Source organism: Rhinopithecus roxellana, chromosome 20 (genome assembly GCF_007565055.1).
Source record: "Rhinopithecus roxellana isolate Shanxi Qingling chromosome 20, ASM756505v1, whole genome shotgun sequence".
In the NCBI taxonomy this organism is placed as follows: Eukaryota; Metazoa; Chordata; class Mammalia; order Primates; family Cercopithecidae; genus Rhinopithecus; species Rhinopithecus roxellana.
In genome coordinates, this window is record NC_044568.1 from 72858753 (window position 1) to 72886074 (window position 27322).

A 27322-nucleotide genomic window follows, 5' to 3' on the forward strand; every position below is an offset into this window, starting at 1 on the left:
CTGTAAGGGTGCACTGCGATAAACACTGTGCGGCTGGCGACTGTAAGGGTGCACTGCGATAAACACTGTGCGGCTGGCGACTGTAAGGGTGCACTGCGATAAACACTGTGCGGCTGGCGACTGTAAGGGTGCACTGCGATAAACACTGTGCGGCTGGCGACTGTAAGGGTGCACTGCGATAAACACTGTGCGGCTGGCGACTGTAAGGGTGCACTGCGATAAACACTGTGCGGCTGGCGACTGTAAGGGTGCACTGCGATAAACACTGTGCGGCTGGCGACTGTAAGGGTGCACTGCGATAAACACTGTGCGGCTGGCGACTGTAAGGGTGCACTGCGATAAACACTGTGCGGCTGGCGACTGTAAGGGTGCACTGCGATAAACACTGTGCGGCTGGCGACTGTAAGGGTGCACTGCGATAAACACTGCGGCTGGCGACTGTAAGGGTGCACTGCGATAAACACTGTGAGGCTGGCGACTGTAAGGGTGCACTGCGATAAACACTGCGGCTGGCGACTGTAAGGGTGCACTGCGATAAACACTGCGGCTGGCGACTGTAAGGGTGCACTGCGATAAACACTGTGCGGCTGGCGACTGTAAGGGTGCACTGCGATAAACACTGTGCGGCTGGCGACTGTAAGGGTGCACTGCGATAAACACTGTGCGGCTGGCGACTGTAAGGGTGCACTGCGATAAACACTGTGCGGCTGGCGACTGTAAGGGTGCACTGCGATAAACACTGTGCGGCTGGCGACTGTAAGGGTGCACTGCGATAAACACTGTGCGGCTGGCGACTGTAAGGGTGCACTGCGATAAACACTGTGCGGCTGGCGACTGTAAGGGTGCACTGCGATAAACACTGTGCGGCTGGCGACTGTAAGGGTGCACTGCGATAAACACTGCGGCTGGCGACTGTAAGGGTGCACTGCGATAAACACTGTGAGGCTGGCGACTGTAAGGGTGCACTGCGATAAACACTGCGGCTGGCGACTGTAAGGGTGCACTGCGATAAACACTGCGGCTGGCGACTGTAAGGGTGCACTGCGATAAACACTGTGCGGCTGGCGACTGTAAGGGTGCACTGCGATAAACACTGCGGCTGGCGACTGTAAGGGTGCACTGCGATAAACACTGCGGCTGGCGACTGTAAGGGTGCACTGCGATAAACACTGTGCGGCTGGCGACTGTAAGGGTGCACTGTGATAAACACTGTGCGGCTGGCGACTGTAAGGGTGCACTGTGATAAACACTGTGCGGCTGGCGACTGTAAGGGTGCACTGCGATAAACACCCTGTAAAGCTGGTCTCTTTCTCTCTCAGTCTTACCGCTCTGTGTGCACCTAGTTTTAGACCTTGGTTGAACACAAGTAACTGAAACCAGGGAAAGCAAAGCCGAGTGGGGGCAGCCGCTAGAAGGGAGAGGCAGCCTCGGCACACTGTGGGGCCTTGGCAGTTAGGGACCCTGCAGACTCCACACGCCAGTTGGTTGGCAGCACAGCAGAGCACCCGGAAAGGGCACATGCCTGTGACAGGAGTGAGATGTGGTGGAAAGAGGTGCTTAAAATTATTGAGGACAAGATGGATTATTCAGTATTTAATGCTAACAGCTGGCTCTCCATTTTGATGTGAAGGGGTAAGCTAGATTTTATTTTTTATTATTTTATTTTTTACCTTTAGGCTCTCCTGGACTGGGCTAGATTTTGTATACACACATTTCAGGTGGAGGTCTAAAAAAACTGTTTGGAGCGTATAAAGAAAAATAGAATATATTTGTAATCTTGGAATATGGAAGGATTGTATTTCCAAAATATAAAAATAGATAGATAAATAAATAAAAAGATCGGAATATCTGATTTTTTAAAATTTATTTTTATTTTTTTATTTTTGAGACAGTCTTACTCTGTTGCCCAGGTTGGAGTGCGGTGGTGTGGTCTCAGCTCACTGCAACCTCCATCTCCCGGGTTCAAGTGATTCTCCTGCATCAGCCTCCCGAGTAGCTGGGATTACAGGTGTGTGCCACCATGCCCAGCTGATTTTTGTATTTTTAATAGAGATGGGGTTTCACCATGTTAGCCAGGATGGTCTCCGTCTCCTGACCTCATGATCCACCTGCCTCGGCCTCCCAAAGTGCTGGGATTAAAGGCATGAGCCACTGTGCCCGGCCTGTCTGATTTCATATAAATGAAAAACTTTTGTTTGACCAAAATCAACATGAGCAATGTTAAAAAGAAAAACGGGCCGGGCGCGGTGGCTCAAGCCTGTAATCCCAGCACTTTGGGAGGCCGAGACGGGTGGATCACGAGGTCAGGAGATCGAGACCATCCTGGCTAACACCGTGAAACCCCGTCTCTACTAAAAAATACAAAAAACTAGCCGGGCGAGGTGGCGGGCGCCTGTAGTCCCAGCTACTCGGGAGGCTGAGGCAGGAGAATGGCGTAAACTCGGGAGGCGGAGCTTGCAGTGAGCTGAGATCTGGCCACTGCACTCCAGCCTGGGCGATAGAGCGAGACTCCGTCTCAAAAAAAAAAAAAAGAAAAGAAAAATGACGTTTCGGGAGAAAATGTTTTTCACATATATAACCAGAGATTAATAACAAGTCTGTTTAAAGACTTTTTTAAATTACCAAGAAACTCATAATCCACTCCATAGAAAATGGCAAACCATATGAACAGATAAAGAGGAAGAAGTTTAAATGACAAATACCCTAAACTGCCAATCTGACCATTAATCAGGGAAATGCAGATTGAAACAAGGTATCATTTCCCGCCTAATTTTGTGGTAACAAGACGAGGTAAATTGTCCCAGGAGCTGGGGAGGAACCGCTGCTCTAGGTAGGGGAATAGGAGGTGGCACCACCCACATTGTCGTATACCAGCCCTGACATCAGTCTCATGGCCGTGCTTGGACTTGGGCACAGGTGCAGAGACGTCTGAGCTGAAGCCCAGGGGCCTCGTCCTGATCATCGTCCTGTCCTCTCCTGACGCGCACTTCAGAATGAGCAGAACATCTGCGTCCCATTTCTAGTGCCGTGCATGGAAAACAAACCCAAATGATCATGTGTGGATGCTCTGTGTGTGCACCAAAGCCTCCGCCTAAAATCAGAGGAGAGATCTGACTTTAATGCACCCTGTTGGAAAGGACAGAGGGACGAAAGGACAGGTGGAGATGCTGGTCTTTTCTCCATGCTCCATGTTTTTATCCAAATTGCTTGTGTTTCAAATTAATACATTGAGATATTCAGATAATATGAAAATGTGGAATAAAATGAGAGACTTTTGGCAGGCTGTCACTAACGTGCCCTGCTTACTTGTTCGCAGGTATGGATCCTGGCGGGAGCCAGTCAACCCCTATTACGTCAATGCCGGCTATGCCCTGGCCCCAGCCACCAGTGCCAACGACAGCGAGCAGCAGAGCTTGTCCAGTGATGCAGACACCCTGTCCCTCACGGACAGCAGCGTGTAAGTCCCGCCCCGGATACCCAGACACCCTGTCCCTCACAGACAGCAGTATGTAAGTCCCACCCCGGATCTCCAGTCCCTCGTGAACAGGAGTGTGTAAATCCTGCCCTGGACACCCTGTTTCTCGCAGATGGCAGCATGTAAGTCCCACCCTACTGCAGAGCGCAGCTAGCTGAGGGGACTTCGTGCTGACCCAGCGATGCCTGGGCTTTGTCAGGGAAAGCGTTTCCTGGCCCCCCAGCTCTCAATGAGAGTGCGTCTGACACGCAGGCAGGCTGTACTGCAGAGACTGTCCTCCAAGCAGCACAAGTGAGGGCTCAGCTTTGTGTTGGGTGCTTCTCTCTGTGACCAGGGTTGCTGGGACCTCCCCACGAGGAAGGATCGAGGGTGAACCTAAGACAGTCTGTAGGCTCCCCAGGCTAGAGTTTGCTCTTTGGTTTTCAGAGTCTGGGGTTTCAGCTTAAAAGGCAGGCACAGGCCAGCTGTCTCACCACTGGCTGTGGTGAGTGATGTGGTCCCCGAGGCTGGTGTAGGACAGGGTCCTGTCTTGTCCCCGTCACCCGCTTGGCAAGGGGCTAGGAGCAGGAGTGAGGGAAGGTGCTGTGGTTGTACTGAGGCCAGGGCCTCAGTGGCCCAGGGACGGCCTGGGCTACACATGTGTGATCCTTGAGGTGACAGGCAGAAGCTTATTCTTTCATTGTCCAGGGAAACCCCATGTGTAAGAACGTGCTTGCTTTATGACCTCTTCCCCCGTGCTTCGCAGCTGGCTTTTTGGGGCCTATGTACACCCCAGCCTTAGGAGTTGCTGAGGCTACAAGCGTGCGCCACCGCGCCCGGCTCGTGATGATTATTATTTTTGTGGAGATGAGGCCTTACTGTGCACTCGAACTCCTGGGCTCAAACAGTGCACCCAGTTCAGCCTCACGCGTGCTGGGATTACAGGCATGACCTACTGTGCCTGGCTGGTTTGTTCTTTTCATTTGCCTATCTTTAAACATTTTTCCAAAACCTAAATTTCAGATGAGCAGAACAAGTTGTCAGATTTTATTTCTGAACCAAATTCAGCCAGCCACATTGCCGTAGGTCTTGGCCCCTTCGTTTTTCCCCAGGTAACTGTGGTGGTGCGGGGGCAGCTCCCTGCCCCTTCCCGGCAGAGCTGCTCTGTGTGGCTGCTCCTGGTGTCTTTCATCCTCTTTTAATTTTGAATCTTCAGAATAAAGTGTTGACTTGCTTTTAGCAGCACCTCACTTGAAGTTATTGGAGTTGAAGCAGTGCCTGCCATGGCCCTGAAGCCTTGGGCCAGATGGTTGGGTGCAGAGCAGCCCACAGAGTGCCTGAGCAGACCACATATCCTAGCATCTGGTTTCCCTCTTCCCCAAAACTGCGTTACTATAACAAAAATTAACCTGCCAACTCAATGTTCTCAAAAAGTCTCCTAATTCTCTCCAAGAAAAGGGACATATGTTTCCTAAAGGGAGGACCTAAAATAAATATTTTTTTTCCTTGATATTCTGTTCATCTTGGTTTGTACTGAAGTGTTTAACAATTTGGCGTGTAAAATTGCTACACATACTTGAAAGTACATCAGAGGTAAAAAGTGGACAGGTGAAGAGCATTATTCCGGTGGGGCAGCTGGGCTCTGCTTTTGTGCTGGGGGCGAGCTCACAACTGTTCCACATGGCGCTCCAGAGGCTGTGGGCTGTGGACACGGATGTGGGGACAGTGCCTTATCCACAGAGGCCTGTGGAATTTCCCCATCCAAGTGTCATGTCTGGGAAACCAGTAGAGTGGTGGCTTCAGGGCCCTTGAACAAACCCCCGAGACAAGTGTTAGGTGAATTGTAGATTCGCTTGTTCCTGACGCCCACCGTGACCAAGCCAGACCTGGACTTGGCTCACCGTTGCCCACAGCACGTAGTGGTGCTGTGACAGCTGAGGATGCCTCAGGAGGTGCCGTGTCTGCCGTGCAGCCCTGGGTCGGGCGCTCTCTCACGTTGCCCTGTGTCTCCTGGCAGCTCTGGGAGGCCCCTGGGTGCGGCACGGATCCGTGGAGCTGCCATGCTTCCGAAGGCAGCTTTTCTTTCTTTCTTTTCTTTCCTTTCTTCTTTCCTTTCTTTCCTTTCTTTTTTGAGAGGGAGTCTCTCTGTGTCGCCAAGGCTGGAGTGCAGTGGCGCGATCTCAGCTCACTGCAAGCTCTGCTTCCCTGGTTCATGCCATTCTCCTGCCTCAGCCTCCCGAGTAGTGCTCCCAAAGTGCTGGGATACAGGCGCCCGCCACCACACTCATCTAATTTTTTGTATTTTTAGTAGAGACGGGGTTTCACCATATTAGCCAGGATGGTCTCAATCTCCTGACCTCTTGATCCGCCCATGTCAGCCTCCCAAAGTGCTGGGATTACAGGCGTGAGCTGCCGCACCTGGCCCGAAGGCAGCTTTTCTAATAGCGGGGAGAGGGCAAGGGCTTTCATGAAGGATGGTTGTGCGTGAGTTCTCTTAACCCCGGGGTCATTTTTCAGACCATGTATAATTTGACTTACGTGTTTTTTATGATCTTCTAAAGGGTTTATAAAGAAAACGTGTTGTGGGCCGGGCATGGTGGCTCACGCCTGTCATCCCAGCACTTTGGGAGGCCAGGGCGGGCGGATCACGAGGTCAGGAGATTGAGACCATCCTGGATAACACAGTGAAAATACAAAAAACTAGCCGGGCGTGGTGGTGGGCGCCTGTAGTCCCAGCTACTTGGGAGGCTGAGGCAGGAGAATGGTGTGAACCTGGGAGGCGGAGCTTGCAGTGAGCCGAGATCGCGCCACTGCACTCCAGCCTGGGCAATAGAGCGAGAGACTCGGTCTCAAAGAAAAAAAAAGAAAAGAAAAAACCTGTTGTGAAAGAGCTACCTTGTGCCTCCCTCAGAGAGCACACTGCCCTGCCAGCTCCTGGAGAGAAGCAGAGTGTGCAGCCTTGGCATCTCTTACCTTTCCGTGGGGCGCTGGTTGTCCTGGCTGCCCACTGTGCAAACCCTGAAATGTTTTTGGTCCATTTAGCAATGCCTTCCAAGGCAGGCACACTGCACCATGGTCTAGGCCACAAGCAGGGACCAGCAAACGTTTCCCATGCAGGGCTGGCAGTGAATATGTGAGACTTTGCAGCCACATGCAGTCCCTGTCACAGATTATTCCCCTACCCTTTAAAAGTGTAGAAACCACTCTTAGCTGTCAGGCCCTAAAGAACAGGCAGGCACAAGGAGGCTTTATGGAGGTGCCCAGTAAACACCAGCTGGGAGGGTATGTGTCTGGGTACCTGGGCTTTACCGCCACATGTGAACCTTTGTGTGTACATGAGTGTGCACGTGTTCCCCTGCACATGTGGGTGCCTGCATCACCCGTGTGCACGTGTCTCAGTGGTGGTGGCTCACGGGTGTCGTCACCATTGCCTGCTGACTGGCGGTCGGGGCCGGCAGCCCTACTGGCACGGTGCTGGCCCTCCTGCTCCTCTCTGAGTTAATGGCTGCCTCTTTCTCCTGGACAGGGATGGGATCCCTCCATACAGGATCCGTAAGCAGCACCGCAGGGAGATGCAGGAGAGCGTGCAGGTCAACGGGCGGGTGCCCCTACCTCACATTCCCGTAAGTACTGGTTCTGCGGCCCTCAGCCCATCATCCTCCCCGCTCAGCGTGGGCCTGGTGAACTGGTGTGCGGGAAAGGCACTTGCCAGACTTCCCATGACCCGAGCTTACCTCTAGGCGTAAGGGTGTGATCCCAGAAACATCTGTACGTGGCCAGTCCCTGAGGGCGGCCGGGGACATCAAGTCTCAGGCAGCATTTAGGGCCCAGAGGGAGCTGTTCGTTCCAGAGGCCCCATGCCCCGAGGCCACACCCTCCCTGCTGGTAGGAAGTGTCTTGCCTTGTGAAGTTGGGTGCTTCCCCTCAAGGGGAGAACTCGGAGCCTTTCTCATGACTCAGAGCCCAGACCTGGCCCCTGCACAGCGCTTGGGGAAAACTTGGTGTTTTTGTGGCTGAACGAGAGTCACCTCTGGGTGAATGTCTTGATTTTAAAGCTGCCTCGGCTTTTGCTGTTGGATAGAATAATGGTGCCTTTGCCCAGTCTCGGGCATGGGGGCTTGGCTGGGCATCAGGTCACAGAGCTGAGTGCCGGCTGGAGCCCAGCACAGCCTGACTCTGTCTCCAGAGCACTCCTGTGTTGGTAAACAGATTAATGATCTGTCCTTATTTTGATGGGTTGACTGAACAGGAAGGATGTTTATGGGAAGATGAGAAAAGCGGTGTTTTTTTTTGTTGTTTGTTTTTTTGAGACGGGAGTTTTGCTCTCACTGTAAGCTCTGCCTCCTGGGTTCACGTCATTCTCTTGCCTCAACCTCCCGAGTAGCTGGGACTACAGGTGCCTGCCACCACACCTGGCTGCTTTTTTTGTATGTTTAGTAGAGATGGGGTTTCATCGTATTAGCCAGGGTGATCTCAATCTCCTGACCTCATGATCCGCCCATCTTGGCCTCCCAAAGGGCTGGGATTACAGGTGTGAGGCACCGCACCCAGTCTCAACTGTGGGTTGTTCTCAACCCACTGTTAGCCGCGGTGTCTGAGGGTGAACCACGTGAACATCTGAGTGTCTGTGCAGGGAAGTAGGCATTTTGGGAGCATTGACAACATTGACATTGAAATCTTGGTCAGGATTTCTTAGCCTTTTAGCTTTTCTGCAGACATCAGTTTCCAAGTCAGGAATTTCTTTATGGTTGAAAAGAAAGGATGTTGGTTTGTTCTCACTTCTGAGAAGATGCCAGCTAACCCTTGACTCAGGTTTGGCTAAAACTAGGCGCTCATGGTGTCTACTTAACAAAAAGCGGATGACATTGTAGGCCATGTGTGGGTGCGTGCGTGTGTGCGTGTGCTCTGGAAGATCTGGGGCCCTGCCTGCCAGGCATGACCCAAAGCTATGATGAGGTCACAGCCCAAGTCGAGGGCTCCTGCACAGCCACCGGCCTCTGATTTTCAAGTCACAGTTCCCAAACGTCCAGAACCCGCAGAGCCACCCTGATGAAGGAGGCCCAAGAGACAAGACTACAGCTGAGCGACTACAGGCTCAGGCCAGCCCTGTGTGCCCCTGAGGATGGGGCTTGAGTGGGCTGAGGCCTGTGGAAGGCTTCTGTCCACAGGGGCGCCCCGATTTTGGGGTGCTGGTCAGAGTCTTCATGTGTAGAAAGTGCACATCTCGGACTCTGGATGAAGGGGCATCAGGCAGACAACCTCCCCTTGGAAGGGTCAGGAAGGACAAAAGCTGAGGAGTGCGCTGGTGCCTGGAACGTGGACCTGGAAAGACCTCTCAGGATGCCAGACAGAAAAGAGGAGGCTGATGGCGAGTCCCTGGTGTCATCAGAACCTTCCAGAACTGAGGGAAGCACAGAGCCCTCAGGTCCTGGAGGGTCACAGTTGAGTCACCGGGAAGATGAAGCCATCAGAGGCGACAGGCACAGTCAGGAGCAGGCCCTGCCACATGTCGCACCACCAGAGGGCCCTTGTGTGGTGGGGTGGGGGCCACCGTGCATTTCTGTGTGAACAGCCTGCAGCAAACCACCTCATCAGAGGCTCCGTAGGAACCTGGATCAAGTCCATGTGGCCTGTCAGGCGGGGCTGTGGTTGGAACCTTCGGTGGGCAGTCCCTCAGCCAGAGACCCAAGTGAGAAACGCACATCACAAGCACAGCTGCCAGGGGCCTGGTCACTGCTGCTACTGGGAAATTGGACCTGAGGACGGTGGTGAGCCGAGGTGGGGAGACCCAGGAAGCCGATGGGCTAGCAGGACGTGCCGTGGCTGCACCGCCCGCTTCTGCTCTGTTGAGGGCCTTGCTTTTGCGAAAGCTGTGCTGTTTCTCTGGTGGGTCCATGGCTCTGCAGCAGGGACAGCAGGATGGGAACAGCTTAGATGCTCATAGGAGCAGAGCCCTGTTGTGGCTGCACCCATGGATGCCCAGGCTGCATGCCCCGTGTGAGACTTTTTTTTTTTTTTCTTTTTTTTTTTTGAGACAGAGTCTTACTCTTTCGCCCAGGCTGGAGTGCAGTGGCACGATATCAGCTCACTGCGGGCTCCGCCTCCTGGGTTTACACCATTCTCCCACCTCAGCCTCCTGAGTAGCTGGGACTACAGGCGCCCGCCACCTCGCCCGGCTAGTTTTTTGTATTTTTTAGTAGAGACGGGGTTTCACCGTGTTAGCCAGGATGGTCTCGATCTCCTGACCTCGTGATCCGCCCGTCTTGGCCTCCCAAAGTGCTGGGATTGCAGGCTTGAGCCACCGTGCCCGGCCCCGTGTGAGACTTTTTAACACCTGACCATGAGAGGTGGAGCAGGTTCATCCCGAAACCCCCCTCCACCAGCTGTCCGTGGAAAAATTGTCTTCCACGAAACTGGTCCCTGGTGCCAGAAGGTTGGGGGCGTGGCTTCACCGCGTCTGCTTCCAGAATCCCTGATGGTCTTTGGCCTTTGTAATTACTTGGAAGTTTCACGTTTTCATTTACTTGGTTTTATCCTTTATGGTATTTTTTTCTGTTCCTCCAAAGCTGGAGAGGTTGCCTGCCATTCTCTGTAAATGTGATGACTCTGACAGTTTTGCTGTTCTCAGAACTGTGGTGACGCAGCCTGCAGGGCCACGTGGAGTCTTTTTATGGAACTCACGTGGCGGCCTGAGTGCTCCTCTTGGCCCCTCAGCTGTGCTGCTCTCTGGAGTCTTATTTTTTATTTTTATTTTTATTTATTCGTTTATTTTTTGAGACGGAGTCTCCCTCTGTCGCCCGGGCTGGAGTGCAGGGGTGTGATCTCGGCTCACTGCAAGCTCCGCCTCCCGGGTTCACGCCATTCTGCTGCCTCAGCCTCCTGAGTAGCTGGGACTGCAGGCGCCCGCCACCACGCCCGGCTAATGTTTTTGTATTTTTAGTAGAGATGGGGTTTCAACGTGTTAGCCAGGATCCTCTTGATCTCCTGACCTCGTGGTCCACCCACCTCGGCCTCCCAAAGTGCTGGGATTACAGGTGTGAGCCACCGCGCCCGGCCCCCCTTGGAGTCTTTTTATGGAGCTCGCGTGGCGGCCTGAGCACTCCTCTTGGCCCCTCAGCCGTGCTGCTCTCTGGGCCTGACGATGGGCTTTTCGTCCTGCTCTTGGTATCTGTGGTGCTGACTATTCAGACCATGAGTGCTCCTGTCTGTGCCTCTGGCTATCTGCAGACACAGCAACTGTGGTCCCTGCAGTGCTGGCAGCTCCCAGTCCTGTGTGTGCCACTCCCGCGTCTGCGCCGTGCCCAGCACTGGGCACGGAAAAGCCAGTATGGCCCCCAGCCACCCATCCTCCGCCCCGGCTGCAGCGGGAAAGGGTGGCTTGTTAGTCCCTTGCCATCTGTACGGATGCCCGGCTCTCCACACATCCGGACACACCGGCTCCTGTCCCTGCTGGTGCCAGCCCCAGCCTTCCTCATCATCTTCTAGAAGCACTGGATATTCATCCTTGGCTCCGGGACAGACCCCTTCCCCACACTGGGCACAGCCCAGACTCCAGCAGTGACTTCTCCCGTCTCTGAGACATCACCCAGTACCCTGGGCGTGCCCTTGGCCCCTTCGTACTCCCATATTCCCTGAAGTGAAGCCTGTGGCTCCAGGGCCAGCCTCTCTCTGAGTCCCGTCTACTATGGAGCATCTGAGCCTGGAGGAGGCCCTTTGTGTAGCTTCCGTGTCCCGTCTCACCCCATCCTTCTGAGGGTTAGGTGCTGTTTGTACTCTCATTGTGTAGATGAGAAACGGATGCGCAGAGCCAGGACTGCACCAGAGCCCATGGCGGAAGGGCAGGAAGGCCACACACATGGAGAGTCCCTCTTCCTGGCTGCCACCCTGCTCGCAGTCACAGGGGAGCTGTCCCTGGCTCCATCCCTCCACGGCTTAGAAACTGGTGGCCTGGATTTTAAAGCATGTTTTGCCGTGAAGGATGTTATTGGAGCAGCTGGCAAAATTGGAATAAGATCTGCCACATGATGTTACTGTATCAGGGTTAGTTTTTTTAACGATCCATATTTGTACTGTGGTTAGGTATGAGAGTGACCTTGCTTTTGTTAAATACACTCTTAACTGGTTCAGAGCAGTGAGCATGCCTGTATGTGTGTGCGCCTGTATGTGTGTGTGCGCCGGTGTGTGGGCGTTTGTGTGTGCCTGTGTATGTATGTGTGCCTGGGCGTGTGCCTGCCCATGTGTGGGCGTGTGTGCCTGTGTGTGTGTGCCTGCCGGTGCGAGGATGATAAAGTACTTATGGCAGAATGTCAGCCCTTGGGGAATCTGGGTGAAGGTGGACAGGAATTCCTTGTTCTATTTTTGCAGCTGTTTTGAAGTGTGAAATTTAAAATGAAGTACCCTCAAAAGTTACACAGGGCCAGGCGTGGTGGTTCACACCTGTAATCCAGTGCTTTGGGAGGCCAAGGTGGGGGGAGTTCGAGGCCGCCTGGGAAGCAAGACCCCCATCTCTATTTTTTTAAAAAGCTGTATGGTGCATTACTGTAAAATACATTGCAGATATATTGTTGTTGTTATTATTATTTTGAGACGGGGTCTCACTCTCTCACCCAGGCTGCAGGGCAGTGGCGTGATCTCGGCTCACTGCAGCCTTGATCTCCCAGGGCTTGAGCAATCCTCCTACCTCAGCCTCCCAAGTAGTCGGGACCACAGGTGCCACCACACCTGGCTAATTAAAAAAAAATTTTGGCTGGGCACAGTGGCTCAAGCCTGTAATCCCAGCACTTTGGGAGGCCGAGACGGGCGGATCACGAGGTCAGGAGATCGAGACCATCCTGGCTAACACGGTGAAACCGTGTCTCTACTAAAAATACAAAAACTAGCCGGGCGAGGTGGCGGGCGCCTGTAGTCCCAGCTACTCGGGAGGCTGAGGCAGGAGAATGGCGTAAACCCGGGAGGCGGAGCTTGCAGTGAGCTGAGATCTGGCCACTGCACTCCAGTCCGGGCGACAGCGAGACTCCGCCTCAAAAAAAAAAAAAAAAATTTTTTTTTGTAGAGATGAGGTCTCACTTTGTTGGCCTGGCTGGTCTCTTAATTTCTGACCTCAAGTAATCTGCTCACCTCTACTTCCCAAAATGCTGTGACTACAGGCGTGAGCCTATATATTCTTTTTTTTTTTTTTTTTTGAGATAGAGTCTTGCTCAGTCGCCCAGGCTGGAGTGCAGTGGCCGGATCTCAGCTCACTGCAAGCTCCGCCTCCCGGGTTTACGCCATTCTCCTGCCTCAGCCTCCCAAGTAGCTGGGACTACAGGCGCCCGCCACCTCGCCCGGCTAGTTTTTTTTTGCATGTTTAGTAGAGACAGGGTTTCACCGTGTTAGCCAGGATGGTCTCGATCTCCTGACCTCGTGATCCGCCCGCCTCGGCCTCCCAAAGTGCTGGGATGACAGGCGTGAGCCGCCGCGCCCGGCCGAGCCTGTATATTCTATATATATTCTTTACTATAACGTAAAGAATGGCCTTTACATTCTTTTAAAAAGGAAAGCCCGCCTTTCCCAGACCTCCCCTGTCCTCCAAATCCTGTGTGTCCTTCCCTGCCCTGGGGCCTCGGGGGTCTTCTGCTCACACCCGCTGCGGGCGTCTCCTCGAGTGTTTCTCTGAAGCGGATGGGGAGCGCTGGCTGTGTGTCCTGAAGCTGCCCTGCTCAGGTCTCTTGATCTGCTAGTGGGGAGATGCTGGAAAGAAGCAGCCCTGTCTCCTGGGTCCGTGGGGGAACGATGGACAGACTAGCCGGACAGGAAAACGGGGGCCGTGAGGAAGTTGATTCCCAGCTGAAAGGAGGAAAGAGGAAACTCTTGCTTTAAAATACAACAAAGGCCGGGCCTGGTGGCTTACACCTGTAATCCCAACACTTTGGGAGGCTGAGGCAGGCGGATCACCTGCGGTCAGGAGTTGGCGACCAGCCTGGCCAACATGATGAAACCTAATCCCTACTAAGAATACAAAAATTAGTCAGGCGTGGTGGCGGGCACCTGTAGTCTCAGCTACTTGGGAGACTGAGGCAGGAGAATCGCTTGAACCCGGGAAACAGAGGTTGCAGTGAGCTGAGATCGTGCCATTGCACTCCAGCCTAGGCGACAGAGTGAGAGTTCATCTCAAAAAAATAAAATAATAAAATAAAATACAACAGAGCTAGCACACGCTCTTTCCCTTCACCAAGAAATGTTTTGGCAGTGACCTTTCAACCCCCATGCCTCACAGTCCTCTCCCTCGCAGCGCACGTACCGGGTGCCGAAGGAGGTCCGTGTGGAACCTCAGAAGTTTGCTGAGGAGCTCATCCACCGCCTGGAGGCCGTGCAGCGCACACGGGAGGCCGAGGAGAAGCTGGAGGAGCGGCTGAAGCGCGTGCGCATGGTGAGTGGGCCTCGGTGGTGTCCTGCTGTTCCCTTACAGCTGGGATGTACTGATGTTCAGGACAGCTTTGGCCCCGATTCCTTGCAGGGATGCCCAGGGCTGGCCGAGGCCTGCTGACCCATGAGGCCTCCCTGCTCAATCCCCCATGCCCCTTTCTCTGCAGCCGAGCCCCAGCTCAGGATGGGATGTCCAGCGGCCCCATCCCACCCTCAGAGGCCCAGAGACACACCTTGGTCACCCGCATTGAAGGGGCCGGGGGTGACACAGCTGCCTGCTGTACCTGGTCCTTCGTGGGTAGAAGGGCCACAAGCTGAGGCTGCAGCAGGTGATCTCAACTTCTTCACCGCATGAGGCCGGCAAGTGGGATGAGCACGTGCAGAGCACGAAGGGCTAGTGGCATGCAGTTTTTTCTACACGCACTCAGGGGCTGCGAGGCCTGAGAAGTTCCACCACCTCCTGGTCACTCTTGGTTCCTTGAGGGCCATGGTGCACGAGCTTCTAGGCACTTGTGTTGTAGGACTCTTTGCTTAGTTCAGCTAAAGACAGGTCCCTTTCACATGGCCACGAAAAATTAGGCTCACAGACAATTTGAAGGGTGAGAAGGACAGTTTATTGGGTGAAAAGGTAAAAAGGGAAACAGGCAGGCACGGTGGCTCACACCTGTAATCCCAACACTCTGGGAGGCTGAGGCGGGCGGATCACCCGAGGTCAGGAGTTCCAGACGAGCCTGGCCAACATGGCGAAACACCATCTCTAATGAAAAATATAAAAATTAGCTGGGTGTGGTGGCGGGCGCCTGTAATCCCAATACTCAGGAGGCTGAGGCTGGAGAATCGCTTGAACCTGGGAGATGGAGGCTTGTGTGCCGAGATTGAGCCACTATAGTCCATCCTGGGTGACAAGAGTGAAACTCTACCTTAAAAAAAAAACTTCCCACAAAGCCGGAGTTCTGCCAGCGTGCTTCCTGCCTGGCAAACTGAATCCCAGGTTCCACCCAGGAAGAGGCGGGGCCAGGCTCCTCCCCGCTGCAAATGGCGCGCACTTCTGTGGCTCCACCCCAGTGTGCGCTCCTGGCAGTGCGCAGGCCGTCTGGGGTTTCTCTGGAGACCCGTTCGTACCTGGATGTCTCACTTGCGGAGCTGCCCTTGTGGGCTGGACAGGCAGTGCACACTGGTGACCCCAACACTGCGGGGGGCCAAGGCGAGTGAAGCATTTGAGCCCAGGAGTTTGAACCCAGCCTGGGCAACGTGGCAAATTCCTGTCTCTAGAAGAAATTTCAAAATTAGCCGGGCACAGTAGCACACACCTGTGGTCCCAGGTATTCAGGAAGCTGAGGTGGGAGGATCACTTGAGCTACACTGAGCCGAGGCTGTGCTGCTGCACTCCAGCCTGTGTGACAGAGCAACCTGCCTCAAAAAAAAAAAAAAAAGCCGTTGCTTTTCTGTTAGCCAGATTAATTCCTGTGGGAGGTAAATGGGCACCATCGAGCGGGGGTCCTTCATTCTTCTTTCACTATTCGTGAATATGAATACTTAGAAAACGTATACGCTTCTGAGCATTTCCATTCACCTGATCCTTGATGTAAAATGCAGACCCTCAGCTCTCCTCAGACCACAGGAGACCCCTTGGTGCACCCACTCTCACCCACAACCCGGGTAAGCTGTGCCCTGAAGCCTGGAGATGCCACCATGAGGGTGGACGCAGGGTGCAGCTGGTGCTACCCAGCTTGGAAACTGAGCACTGGGCACTGTGTTGAGATGGCGGGAAGACCTTACACAGCTCGATGCGTAGCTGAGATTCATGACCGGGACCAGGTGTGGTCGCTGCAGGTAGTGGAGCTCTCCATGAAGGGGTTTCTGTGAGAATGCCTCACACACACAAGTCATTTTTTTTATCCACAGTGAATTGTTTTGCCGCCATGTGGAGCTGCATCCTCTTGTCTCCCCTGGCCCTGGATCTGAGGGTCACTCTCATCTGGGTAGGGCACAGGTGTGGGGGGTGCCAGCTCCAGGGCTCTGCAGGTGCCGAGTTCACCTTCTCCACAGTCCCCCAAAGAAAGGACTCAGGGAATTTGTCCTCCAAGATCCCGAACCTAGCCAGGGCTGGCAGGACCAGCATCAGTGCCACGTGGTTCCTGTGGCGGTGAGTGAGGCCTCACCTTGCAGACATGGTGGTCACTGGAGCAGCTCCCTTGCTTCCTGGGGTGGCCCTGGGGAGCCTGGCTGTGTGCATGTGAGGCCGACGGCGTTCTGTGGCGGCCCTGAGGAGGCTGGCTGTGCGCACGTGAGGTCAGCGGCGTTGGGGCCTGCCTGGGGGCCTTACTGGGCTGTTGTCTGAAAACGAAACATTGGGAACATAGTTACCACGAATACGGAAATGTCAGCAGGCCACACCTGGGTCCACGGGCTGTGATGTCAGCATCATCATTTGGGTGGCAGGTGAAGGTTAGCAGACCTTAAACAAACGTGCTCAGAAAAGAAACATAGGAAAGGAATCCTTTGCTGTTTTGCTGCCGTGTTGGCCTCTGTAATTTTCTCCTGATCTTTGTGCCTTGACCCATTCGCAGTGTGTGCTTCTGGTAGGGCAGGTTCACATTTTGAGTGAGACTTTTTTTAAAAAAAATTTTTGTAGAGATGGAATCTTGCTATATTGCCCACACTGGTCTTGAACTCCTGGCCTCAAGTGATCCTCCTACCTCAGCTTCCCTAAGCGCTGGGATTTCAGGCATGAGCCACCGTGCCCAGCCTTGGGCAGGACATGTTAAAGGCAGCAGGTGCTGAGTGTGTGGCTCTCACCTCTGACTCTCAAGGCTTCCCCACCCCATGGAGTCCTGGCTCTGTCCCAGTAACAGGGAGCACGGCAGAGTCCTGGCTCTGTCCAGCACCACCAGGGCCTGGGTGTGGTGGTCCTTCCCTAAAAGGAATAACCCCAGATTTTTGTTTTTCTTTGTTTTGTTTTTTCGAGACGGAGTCTTGCTCTGTCGCCCAGGCTGGAGTACAGTGGCGCGATCTCAACTCACTGCAAGCTCAGCCTCTCGGGTTCACGCCATTCTCCTGCCTCAGCCTCCCGAGTACCTGGGACTACAGGTGCCCACCACCACGCCCGGCTAATTTTTTTGTGTTTTTAGTAGAGACGGGGTTTCATTGTGTTAGCCAGGATGGTCTCGATCTCCTGACCTCGTGATCTGCCTGCCTCGGCCTCCCAAAGTGCTGGGATTACAGGCGTGAACTCCAGATTCTTTTTTTTTTTTTTTTTTTTTTTTGACAGAGTCTCACACTGTCGCCCAGGCTAGAGTGCAGTGACGCGATCTCGGCTCACTGCAAGCTCTGCCTCTCACCATTCTCCTGCCTCAGACTTCCTATAGCTGGGACTGCAGGCACCTGCCACCTCGCCTGGCTAATTTTTTGTATTTTTTGTAGAGACGGGGTTTCACTGTGTTAGCCATGATGGTCTCGATCTCCTGACCTCATGATCCGCCCGCCTCGGCCTCCCAAAGTGCTGGGATTACAGGCATGAGCCACTGCGCCCGGCTGAACTCCAGATTTTTTAAAACCCTATTTTCATTGTAAAATTTGGGAAATTAAAGTACAAAGAGGAAAACGAAAACCATCAGCTGAACGGTTAAGTTGATCGGTAACATTTCACAGCCCCATGATGGAATTCCTGCCAATGCAGACCTCGACCGACGTGGCGAACAGCATCAAACCTTGAAACACTTTTAGTCCCTGGGAAGACCCTCGGTTAAGAATTCTCCCCAGAGTGCCCAGGCCTTTTATTCCTACAAAAACAAGGAAAGGGAGGCAGCATAGCCACATCCACCAGGGGATGCCCACCACCTGCCTTTCCTCCGGCTCTGCTCCAGCGTCTGTCTGTCCTCTGTAGTACCATATTTTACCCTCAGCCCCAGTGCAGGTGCCCACAGCCAAGCCCACACCAGCTCTGGGGCATGCCTCTTCAGTTGCGTTTGGACACTTCTGCATGTGTGAGAGTTTGGTGCTAAACGTTGGGGAGTTTGTTTATGTTAAAATACAGAGGTAGGCTGGGCACAGTGACTCACATCCGTAATCCCAACACTTGGAGAGGCCAAGACGGGAGGATCACTTGAAGCCAGGAGTTTAAGAGCAGGCTGGACAACATAGTGAGATTCTCCATTTCTACAAAAAAAAAGAAAAAGAAAAAATTAATGAGGCTTGGTGTCCTGTAGTCCCAGCTACTTGGGAGGCTGAAGCAGGAGGATCGTTTGAGCCCTGGAGGTTGAGGCTGCATTGAGCTGTGATCGCATCACACCACCGTGATCAGGTGCGGTGGCTCACACTTATAATCCTAGCACTTTGGGAGCCCAGGTGGGTGGATCACCTGAGGTCAGGAGTTTGAGACCAGCCTGGCCAACATGGTAAAACCCCGTTTCTACTAAAAATACAAAAAATGTAGCTGGGCATGGTGGTGGGTGCCTGTAATCCCAGCTACCCAGGAGGCTAAGGCAGGAGAATTACTTGAACCTGGGAGGCGGAGACTGCAGTGAGCCAACATTGTGTCATTGCATTACAGCCTGGGCCACAAGAGTGAAACTCCGTCTCAAATAAAAATAAATAAATAATATGCCGGGCGCGGTGGCTCACGCCTGTAATCCTGGCACTTTGGGAGGCCGAGTCAGGCGGATTGCAAGGTCAGGAGATTGAGACTATCCTGGCTAATGTGGTGAAACCCGTCTCTACTAAAAATACAAAAAAAATTAGCTGGGCATGGTGGCAGGTGCTTGTAGTCCCAGCTACTCAGGAGGCTGCGGCAGGAGAATGGTATGAACCCGGGAGACGGAGGTTGCAGTGAGCTCAGATGGTGCCACTGCACTCCAGCTTGGGCGACAGAGCGAGACTCCGTCTCAAAAAATAAAATAAAAAATAAAAACAAATAGGCCGGGAGCGGTGGCCCACACCTGTAATCCCACAGCACTTTGGGAGGCTGAGGGGGGTGGATTACCTGAGGTCAGGATTGGAGACCAGCCTGGCCAGCATGGTGAAACCCCATCTCTACTAAAAATACAAAAAAAAAATTAGCTGGACATGGTGGCACGCTCCTGTAATCCCAGCTACTCAGGAGTCTGAGGCAGGAGGATTGCTTGAGCCCGGGAGGTGGAGGTTGCAGTGAGCCAAGATCGTGCCATTGCACTCCAGCCTGGCTGACAGAGCAAGACTCTGACTCTAAATAAATACATACATACATACGTGGTAGCTTAGTTCCCTCCTTTTCTCTTGTATTAATACCAGATTTACTCAACACTGTTTTAGTTTGTCAATCCAGTAAGATGAGAAAATAAATATGAGATGCAACTTGGAATTAAAGCGATCAGATGTTTGCTCTGACAGATAAGCTTCGCCCCCTGTTAACTCGGAGAATCAAGTGAAACTCCACTGGCTTCATGTGGAAGTTTGTCAAGAAGCATCACAGCATGTGCAAAGCCCAAGAGCCCTTCTGTATGAGGGCGAGGTTCTCCTTAAAATATAAGAGGGGCCGGGTGTGGCGGCTCACGCCTGTCATCCCAGCACTTGGGGAGGCCGAGGCAGGCGGTGAGGGCGAGGTTCTCCTTAAAATATAAGAGGGGCCGGGCGCGGCGGCTCACGCCTGTCATCCCAGCACTTGGGGAGGCCGAGGCGGGTGGTGAGGGCGAGGTTCTCCTTAAAATATAAGGGGGGCCGGGCGCGGCGGCTCACCCCTCTCATCCCAGCACTTGGGGAGGCCGAGGCGGGCGGTGAGGGCGAGGTTCTCCTTAAAATATAAGAGGGGCCGGGCGCGGCGGCTCACGCCTGTCATCCCAGCACTTGGGGAGGCCGAGGCGGGTGGTGAGGGCGAGGTTCTCCTTAAAATATAAGGGGGGCCAGGCGCGGCGGCTCACGCCTCTCATCCCAGCACTTGGGGAGGCCGAGGCGGGCAGTGAGGGCGAGGTTCTCCTTAAAATATAAGAGGGGCCGGGCGCGGCGGCTCACGCCTGTCATCCCAGCACTTGGGGAGGCCGAGGCGGGTGGATCACGAGGTCAGGAGTTCGCAACCAGCCTGGCCAACGTAGTGAAACCCCGTCTCTACTAAAAATACAAAAATTAGCTGGGCGTGGTGGCGCACACCTGTAGTCCCAGCTACTTGGGAGGCTGAGGCAGCAGAATCACTTGAACCTGGGAGGCAGAGGTTGCAGTGAGCAGAGATTGCGCCATTGCACTCCAGCCTGGGTAACTTATATATGTATAACATATATATACACATATAACATGTGTCTGTATATAGATATACAGGCCAAGGCAGACAAATTGCTTGAGCTCAGGCATTCGAGACCAGCCTGGCCAATATGGTGAAAATCCCATCTGTTCCCAAAATACAAAAAAATTAGCCAGGCACGGTGGCACACTGCTGTGGTCTCTGCTATTCTGGAGGCTGAAGTGGGAGGATCGCTTGAGCCCGGGAGGCGGAGGCTGCAGTGGGCAGTGATCATACCACTCTTCTCCAGCCTGGGCAACAGAGCAAGAACTTGTCTCATAAAAGGAATAAAACTAAACTAAATCCTTGCAGAGCTCTGCCCACAGCCGACACATACACTGCATTTCTTGAGGCCCTGCTGTCTCCGCTCCTTCTGTCTATGCCCCATCCTGCCTCTCCATCCTCAGGGACAGGACCGGTGGGGTGGGGCTCCCAGCCACCCTGGGCTGGGACGGCATCGCTGGGGGCTGCTGGGCCAGGTCTGATGCTTTCTGTTTTCCCCAAGTGTGCAGCTGGTGCTGAGAGGTGATGGTGCTGCTTGTCCCCACACAGGAGGAGGAAGGTGAGGACGGCGATCCATCCTCAGGGCTCCCAGGGCCGTGTCACAAGCTGCCTCCTGCTCCTGCTTGGCACCACTTCCCACCCCGCTGTGTGGACGTGGGCTGTGCCGGGCTCCGGGATGCACACGAGGAGAACCCCGAAAGCATCCTGGACGAGCATGTACAGCGTGTGCTGAGGACACCTGGCCGCCAGTCACCTGGGCCTGGCCACCGCTCCCCGGACAGTGGGCACATGGCCAAGATGCCGGTGGCACTGGGGAGTGCCGCCTCAGGGCACGGGAAGCATGTGCCCAAGTCAGGGGTGAAGCTGGACGCAGCCGGCCTGCACCACCACCGACACGTCCACCACCACGTCCACCACGGCACAGCCCGGCCCAAGGAGCAGGTGGAGGCCGAGGCTGCCCGCAGGGCCCAGAGCAGCTTCACGTGGGGTCCGGAACCACACAGCCATGGGGCAAAGTCCCGAGGCTACTCAGAGAGTGTGGGCGCTGCCCCCAACGCCAGCGATGGCCTGGCCCACAGGTGAGCGTGTGCCTGTCAGTGAGGAGGGGGCTTGGGGTGAGGCTGTGTCCCTGTTGAAGGCCAGAACCTCCCTGTAAAACTCAGGAAATCCAGGACCACCGGCAACAGGCAGGAGCCCCCTCTGCTGGAGGGAGTGGGCTGGACCCTGGGTCAGGGGAGTCCACGCCGTGACCTCAGGTGGGAGATGAAGATCAGGGGCCACAGCCTGACCCCGGCTCCCACTCTGGCCCTCAGTCTTCAGGGGGTGAGCAGTGAGCGCCTGTGTGTTTAAAGAGGAAACAGCCCGGGCAGCACCAGGACAGCCAGCAGGCAGCTGCTGCGCCGCGGGAGCCTTACAGAGGCCGGGTGGGGGCCTGACAGACGGGGAAGGGGCACAGCCTCAGCCACGGGAGGCCAGGGCAACTCGCCACTCTTGCTGTTGCCTTTGCAGTGGGAAGGCGGGCACGGCATGCAAAAGAAATGCCAAGAAGGCCGAGTCAGGGAAGAGCGCCAGCGCTGAGGTGCCAGGTGCCTCGGAGGATGCAGAGAAGAACCAGAAGATCATGCAGTGGATCATTGAGGGGGAGAAGGAGATCAGCAGGCACCGCAGGACCGGCCATGGGTGAGCACCCCACACACACAGCCAGCTTCGTGGGGCCTGCTTTGCCACTTCTGGCCTCTGCACAGTTTCAGTGTGTGCAGCGAGTGTCGCCTCTGACGCCTCACACTTCCCCTCTCACTGTGGTGTCACTGTGGCACTCTCCTGGGCATCCTCCAGCAGGCTCCCTGGGCCTGGGAGGGAGGCCCCACGTCTCCAGGAGGAAAACCTCGTGTCCCCAGAGAGACTGTCCCTGAAGCCCTGAGCAGGAGGGAAGCCAACATGGCTGTCACCCCACAGGCAGCACAGATGCTCTCGGGAGGTCATTTCCAGTCTCACCCCCACATGAGAATGACCTGAGTCACCTGGGAAGGCCACTGCTGACCATCACTCCCAGGGCAACCATAGAGAAGCCTTCTGTGCTCACACGTGGCCAGCTTGCTGAGGGCTGGGAAAGGCTCTTGTGGAGCCTGAGCACTACTCTCCTCCCAGCAGGGCAGAGGCCTCGTATATGGTGTGGAGCAAGGCCCTGGCACCACAGGTCCAGCCCCTGCCGCTGCCCGCCGGGCCGGTCTTGGTGTTGCCCCTGCTCGCCTCCTTGGCCTGCACCCGTGCCCGGAACCCAGCAGGAGGGCCAGGGGCCCCAAGGAGGTGGTGCCCCCCACTTTCCCATCGTGGTCAGAGGCAGGTCAGCTGGGAAGTGTCGGCCCTGGTGGGTAGGTGGCCCCAGCTTTCTCGGTCTTAGATCCTCATCTGCCCTCCCCCCCCCCAACCCAGACCCTAGCCAGGGTGCACCTCCCTCCACATTACTTGGTGAGAACTTTTGAGGCAGCTGAGCGCCTGGGGCGCAGCGCTTCTGCCTGTGTTGGAAACCCATCCCACGAGGCCTTGGGGTCCCCGTCGGTGCCGCCTGGGATGGGGACCGGCTCGTCGTTTTTCTGGGACTCCTGAGGGAACGGAGGTGCACAGCACCATGCCTGGCTCATTTTTTGTAGAGATGGGGGTCTCAGTGTGTTGCCCAGGTGGGTCTCAAGCTTTTGGGCTCAAGCGATCCTCCCACCTTGGCCTCCCAAAATGCTGGAATTACAGGCATGAGAGTCACCACTCCTGGCCTTCGAATCTTTTTTTTTTTTTTTGAGATGGAGCCTCACTCTGTCGCCCAGGCTGGAGTGGGCGCAATCTCAGCTCACTGCAAGCTCTGCCTCCTGGGTTCATGCCATTCTCCTGCCTCAGCCTCCGGAGTAGCTGGGACTACAGGTGCCTGCCACTTTTTTGTATTTTTAGTAGAGACGGGGTTTCACCGTGTTAGCCAGGATGGTCTCGATCTCCTGACCTCGTGATCTGCCCGTCTCGGCCTCCCAAAGTGCTGGGATTACAGGCTTGAGCCACCGCGCCCAGCCTTTTTTTTTTTTTTTTTGAGACAGAGTCTAGCTCTGCCCCCCTGGGCTGGAGTGCAGTGGTGCAGTCTTGGCTAACTGCAGCCTCCCCGTCCCGGGTTCAAGCAATTCTCCTGCCTCAGCCTCCTGAGTAGCTGAGATTACAGACGTGTGCCACCATGCCTGGCTGATTTTTGTATTTTTAGTAGAGACGGCGGAGGGAGTGACCATGTTAGGCTGATCTCGAACTCCCGACCTCTGGTGATCCACCCGCCTTGGCCTCCCAGAGTGCTGGGATTACAGGCATGAACCACCGTGCCCGGCCGAATCCTTTTTTTAAATAGCTGTATATACTAAATATTGCATGTCCCACATTTTAGGATAAGTATTACTACGTTCCACTTTGAAACATATTTATACTTTTTATTCATTAAGACTTTTTTATTTTTTGAGACAGAGTCTCTCTGTCACCCTGGCTGAAGTGCAGTGGTGCAGTCACACAGTTCACTGCAGCCTCAGCCTCTTGGACTCAGAGCTTGCCTCTGGCCTCTAGGATTAGTATATAATTTATATCCCAGTAAAGCTGTTAAATGGATGCAAATGTTAATCGATGCAAAACCCCATCTCTAGTAAAAAATAATACAAAAAGTTAGCCATGTGTGGTGGCGGGTGCCAGTAATCACAGCTACTAGGGAGGCTGAGGCAGGAGAATCACTTGAACCCGGGAGATGGAGATTGCAGTGAGCCAAGATCACGCCACTGCACTCCAGCCTGTGCAACAAGAGCAAAACTCCGTCTCAAAAAAAGAAAAAAGTCACCATGAAAGAATTTTTTTTTTTTTTGAGACGGAGTTGCACTGTGTTGCTCAGGCTGGAGTGCAGTGGCACAACCTCGGCTCACTGCAACCTCCGCTTCCTGGGTTCAGGTGATTCTCCTGCCTTAGCCTCTCAGGTAGCTGGGACTATAGCACATGCACCACCACGCCCGGCTAATTTTTGTATTTTTAGTAGAGATGGGGTTTCACCATGTGGGCCAGGATGTCTCCATCTCTTAACCTTGTGATTCGGCCCCCCAAAGTGCTCGGATTACATGTGTGAGCCACTGCGCTCAGCCTTTTTTGTTTTTTGAGATGGAGATTTGCTCTTGTTGCTCAGGCTGGAGTACAATGGGCCGGTCTCAACTCGCTGCAACCTCTACCTCCTGGGTTCAAACGATTCTCCTGCCTAAGCCTCCCGAGTAGCTGGGATTACAGGCACCCAACACCATGTCCAGTAAACTTTGTATTTTTGTAGAAACAGGGTTTCACTATGTTGGCCACGCTGGTCTTGGACTCCTGACCTCAGGTGATCCACCTGCCTCGGCCTCCCAACGTGCTGGGATTACCGCGCCTGGCCAGTTTTTTTTTTGTTGTTGTTTTTTTTTGAGATGGAGTCTCACTCTTGCCTAGGCTGGAGTGCAGTGGTGCAATCTCAGCTCACTGCAACCTCTGCCTCCCAGGTTCAAGCAATTCTCCTGCCTCAGCCCCTCAAGTAACTGGAGTTACTGGTATCCACCACCGCACCTGGCTAATTTTCTGTATTTTTTGAGTAGAGTCGTGGTTTCGCCATGTTGGCCAGGCTATTCTTGAACTCCTGACCTTAGGCGATCCGCCCACCTTGGCCTCCCAGAGTATTGGGATTACAGGCAAATCAGGGATGGTTTTTTGTTATCTTTTTTTTTCTGAGACTGAGCCTCACTCTGTCACCCAGGCCGGAGTGCAGTGGCGTGATCCCGGCTCACTGTAACCTCCAGTTCCCCAGTTCGAGCCATTCTCCGGCCCTGGCTTCCAGAGTAGCAGAGATTACAGGCGCCCGGCTACTTTTGTATATTTAGTAGGGACGGGGTTTCACCATGTTAGGCTGATCTCAAACTCCCGACCTCTGGTGATCCGCCCGCCTCAGCCTTCCAAACTGCTGGGATTACAGGCGTGAGCCATTGTGCCCGGCCGGGATGTTTTTATTGTGTGGTCTGAGGAGGACGTCCATGTGTCTTGGTTGCCAGGCCCAGTAGCCCATCCCATCCTACCCCTCAAGGAGGCTGCCCTCAAGAGATACGTGTAGCCCCACCCGGCCACCTGGCCAGGGTGTTGGCCACAGCCACAGCTTGTTCTCTTGTTCCCCAAGGTCCTCAGGGACAAGGAAGCCGCAGCCCCATGAGAACTCCAGACCCTTGTCCCTTGAGCGCCCCGGGGCCATGCACCCCTGGACCGGCCCTCAGCTCCGGACCTCCGTGCAGCCCTCCCACCTCTTCATCCAAGACCCCACGATGCCACCCCACCCAGCTCCCAACCCCCTAACCCAGCTGGAAGAGGCTCGCCGACGTCTGGAGGAGGAAGAAAAGAGAGCCAGCCGGGCACCCTCCAAACAGAGGTACGGCCGCATCGTGGGGTGGGGTGGGTCTTGGGAGTTACCACAGCACCATTCCTGGGGCTGAAGCTCCCCAGGGCCTGAGGTCTTCAGGGGAAAAACGGTCCTCTGGTGTCGCCCAGCCATACTGGGCCCTTCCTTCCACTGAGAACCACTGAGGGGCCATGTGGCAGGCGACCCTGCGGTGGACGGAGGGCTGGGGCCAGAGCTTTCACACACCCGCGGCCTCTGTGCTTGCTGCTCTCGAGGAGGGGTGTCCCTCCTCAACCTGAGCCGCGTCTGCAGGGAGGCTGCAGGGCCCCAGTGTGTGGGGAACACTGGTCCCAGCCAGAGGCTGCTGACTGCTGGGCAGCCTGGGCTTTGAGGCAGGGGTCCTGGAGGCATGGCAGCTGCCTCTTGACAATCACACCCCAAGAGCCCTGAGTGGCTCTACACGGTTGGAAAGCTACGTGGTTCTGAAACCTGTGCAGATGTAGAGCTGTCATCCTGGATGTCCAGCCCACAGCCCCTCCTCGCTAAGCCCTCCTTGGCCTTCTGGGCCCCAGTAGCCAGAGCCTGTTCTCTCCCCAGAGCAGGCTGGCTTCTGCCTGGGCTGCAGGGAGGCTGCCTCTTTGTTCGGGCAGCGTTTTCGCTCCAGGCCAGAACCTGCCTTCTCCACTTTCAGCTTGCTCATGAGGCCAGTTTTCTCGGTCATCCTGGGTCATTGGAATTCCTCACACATCAGGGTCTCTGTTAGGGTCCTGGGAGCCTGTAGCTCACCCAGGGCCTGGGGCTGTGGTCACAGAGGCCATGGTTGCCTTCAGAGGTCACCGGCTCCTCCTGTCCACCTTGGGTCACCTGGGGCCTGGGGTCCAGGTCCACCTCCTGGGCCACCAGCTTTGGGGCTGTGCCACTCGAGGGAGGCTGGTGCCAGGGCCCCTGTTCTGCCAAACCAGCATCAGGGTTCAGACCCTTCCCAGCCGAAAGCCTGTGTGGTCTCAAGTCATTAAAGGTTCAGCATAATGACAGCCCTGGGGCCAGAGAAGGTCACAGTTACCTCCAACCCAAAGGGTGATCACTTTGTGGCCAAACGTCTGTGACCCTGTGATCTTGTTAAGCCAACAAGGAGCCAGAGCCCCGTGTCATGCAGGAGCCTGGTGTGTAGTGCTCAGAGCTGGGGCGTGTGACCGGGCTGTGGTGTGTGGTGCTCGGAGCTGGACGTGTGACTGGGCTGGCAGATGAGCCGGTGGTGGGCATCATGTGCAGCAAGGTCGAGGCCCTGGGCCTGTGTGGACTCTCCTGCCAGGGCTTCCTGAGCCCCCTTGTTGGGCTGAGCAGGGGTCTCTCGGGTTGCATCTGCCCTTTCCCCGGGCACCCACAGGCTCTACATGATGGCAGGGGATGCCCGCTGAGCCGTGGAACCACTGCCGCCGTTCTGAGATATGACCTTCCTGCCCGTTTGGCTGCTGGGCTCCAGCATCCCCACATGGGGAAACCCAGAGTTGCTGGGTTTGTCTGTCCAGGGGACATACGTTTTTGCGAGAAGCTGTGCAGACTTGGAGTGAGGGCCCAGAGGCAGGTCGGGTGCTGGGCCCTGTCGGGCTGTCAGAGTAGAAACTACTATCAGGGTCGCCCAGTGCACCCCAGTGGAGGTGTCCCCGTGAGAGGAGCTGCCGTGCTGCCCCAGGATGGCCTTAGTTGTGGTGCCGGGGGGCTCTCAGCCTCCCTGAGGTGCAGACAGAGTTGCCACACCCCAGAGCCAGTGTCCACGCCATCGGTGGGGAATTCATGCCCGAGA

The 27322-nt window shown here is 54.9% G+C and overlaps 1 protein-coding gene across 2 annotated transcripts in view; it reads left to right on the top strand.

Annotated features, from left to right (window-relative positions):
* The window catches only part of AXIN1 (axin 1), a 68380-nt gene that overhangs the window by 36852 nt on the left and 4206 nt on the right, over positions 1 to 27322 (top strand). For both annotated transcript variants that reach the window (XM_030924303.1, XM_030924304.1), the window contains exons 3-8: positions 3317 to 3457; positions 6981 to 7077; positions 13725 to 13862; positions 20658 to 21187; positions 21618 to 21788; positions 25303 to 25548. In XM_030924303.1, the coding sequence (XP_030780163.1) occupies positions 3317 to 3457; positions 6981 to 7077; positions 13725 to 13862; positions 20658 to 21187; positions 21618 to 21788; positions 25303 to 25548 (1323 nt within the window). The remainder of the gene's footprint in view (positions 1 to 3316; positions 3458 to 6980; positions 7078 to 13724; positions 13863 to 20657; positions 21188 to 21617; positions 21789 to 25302; positions 25549 to 27322) is intronic.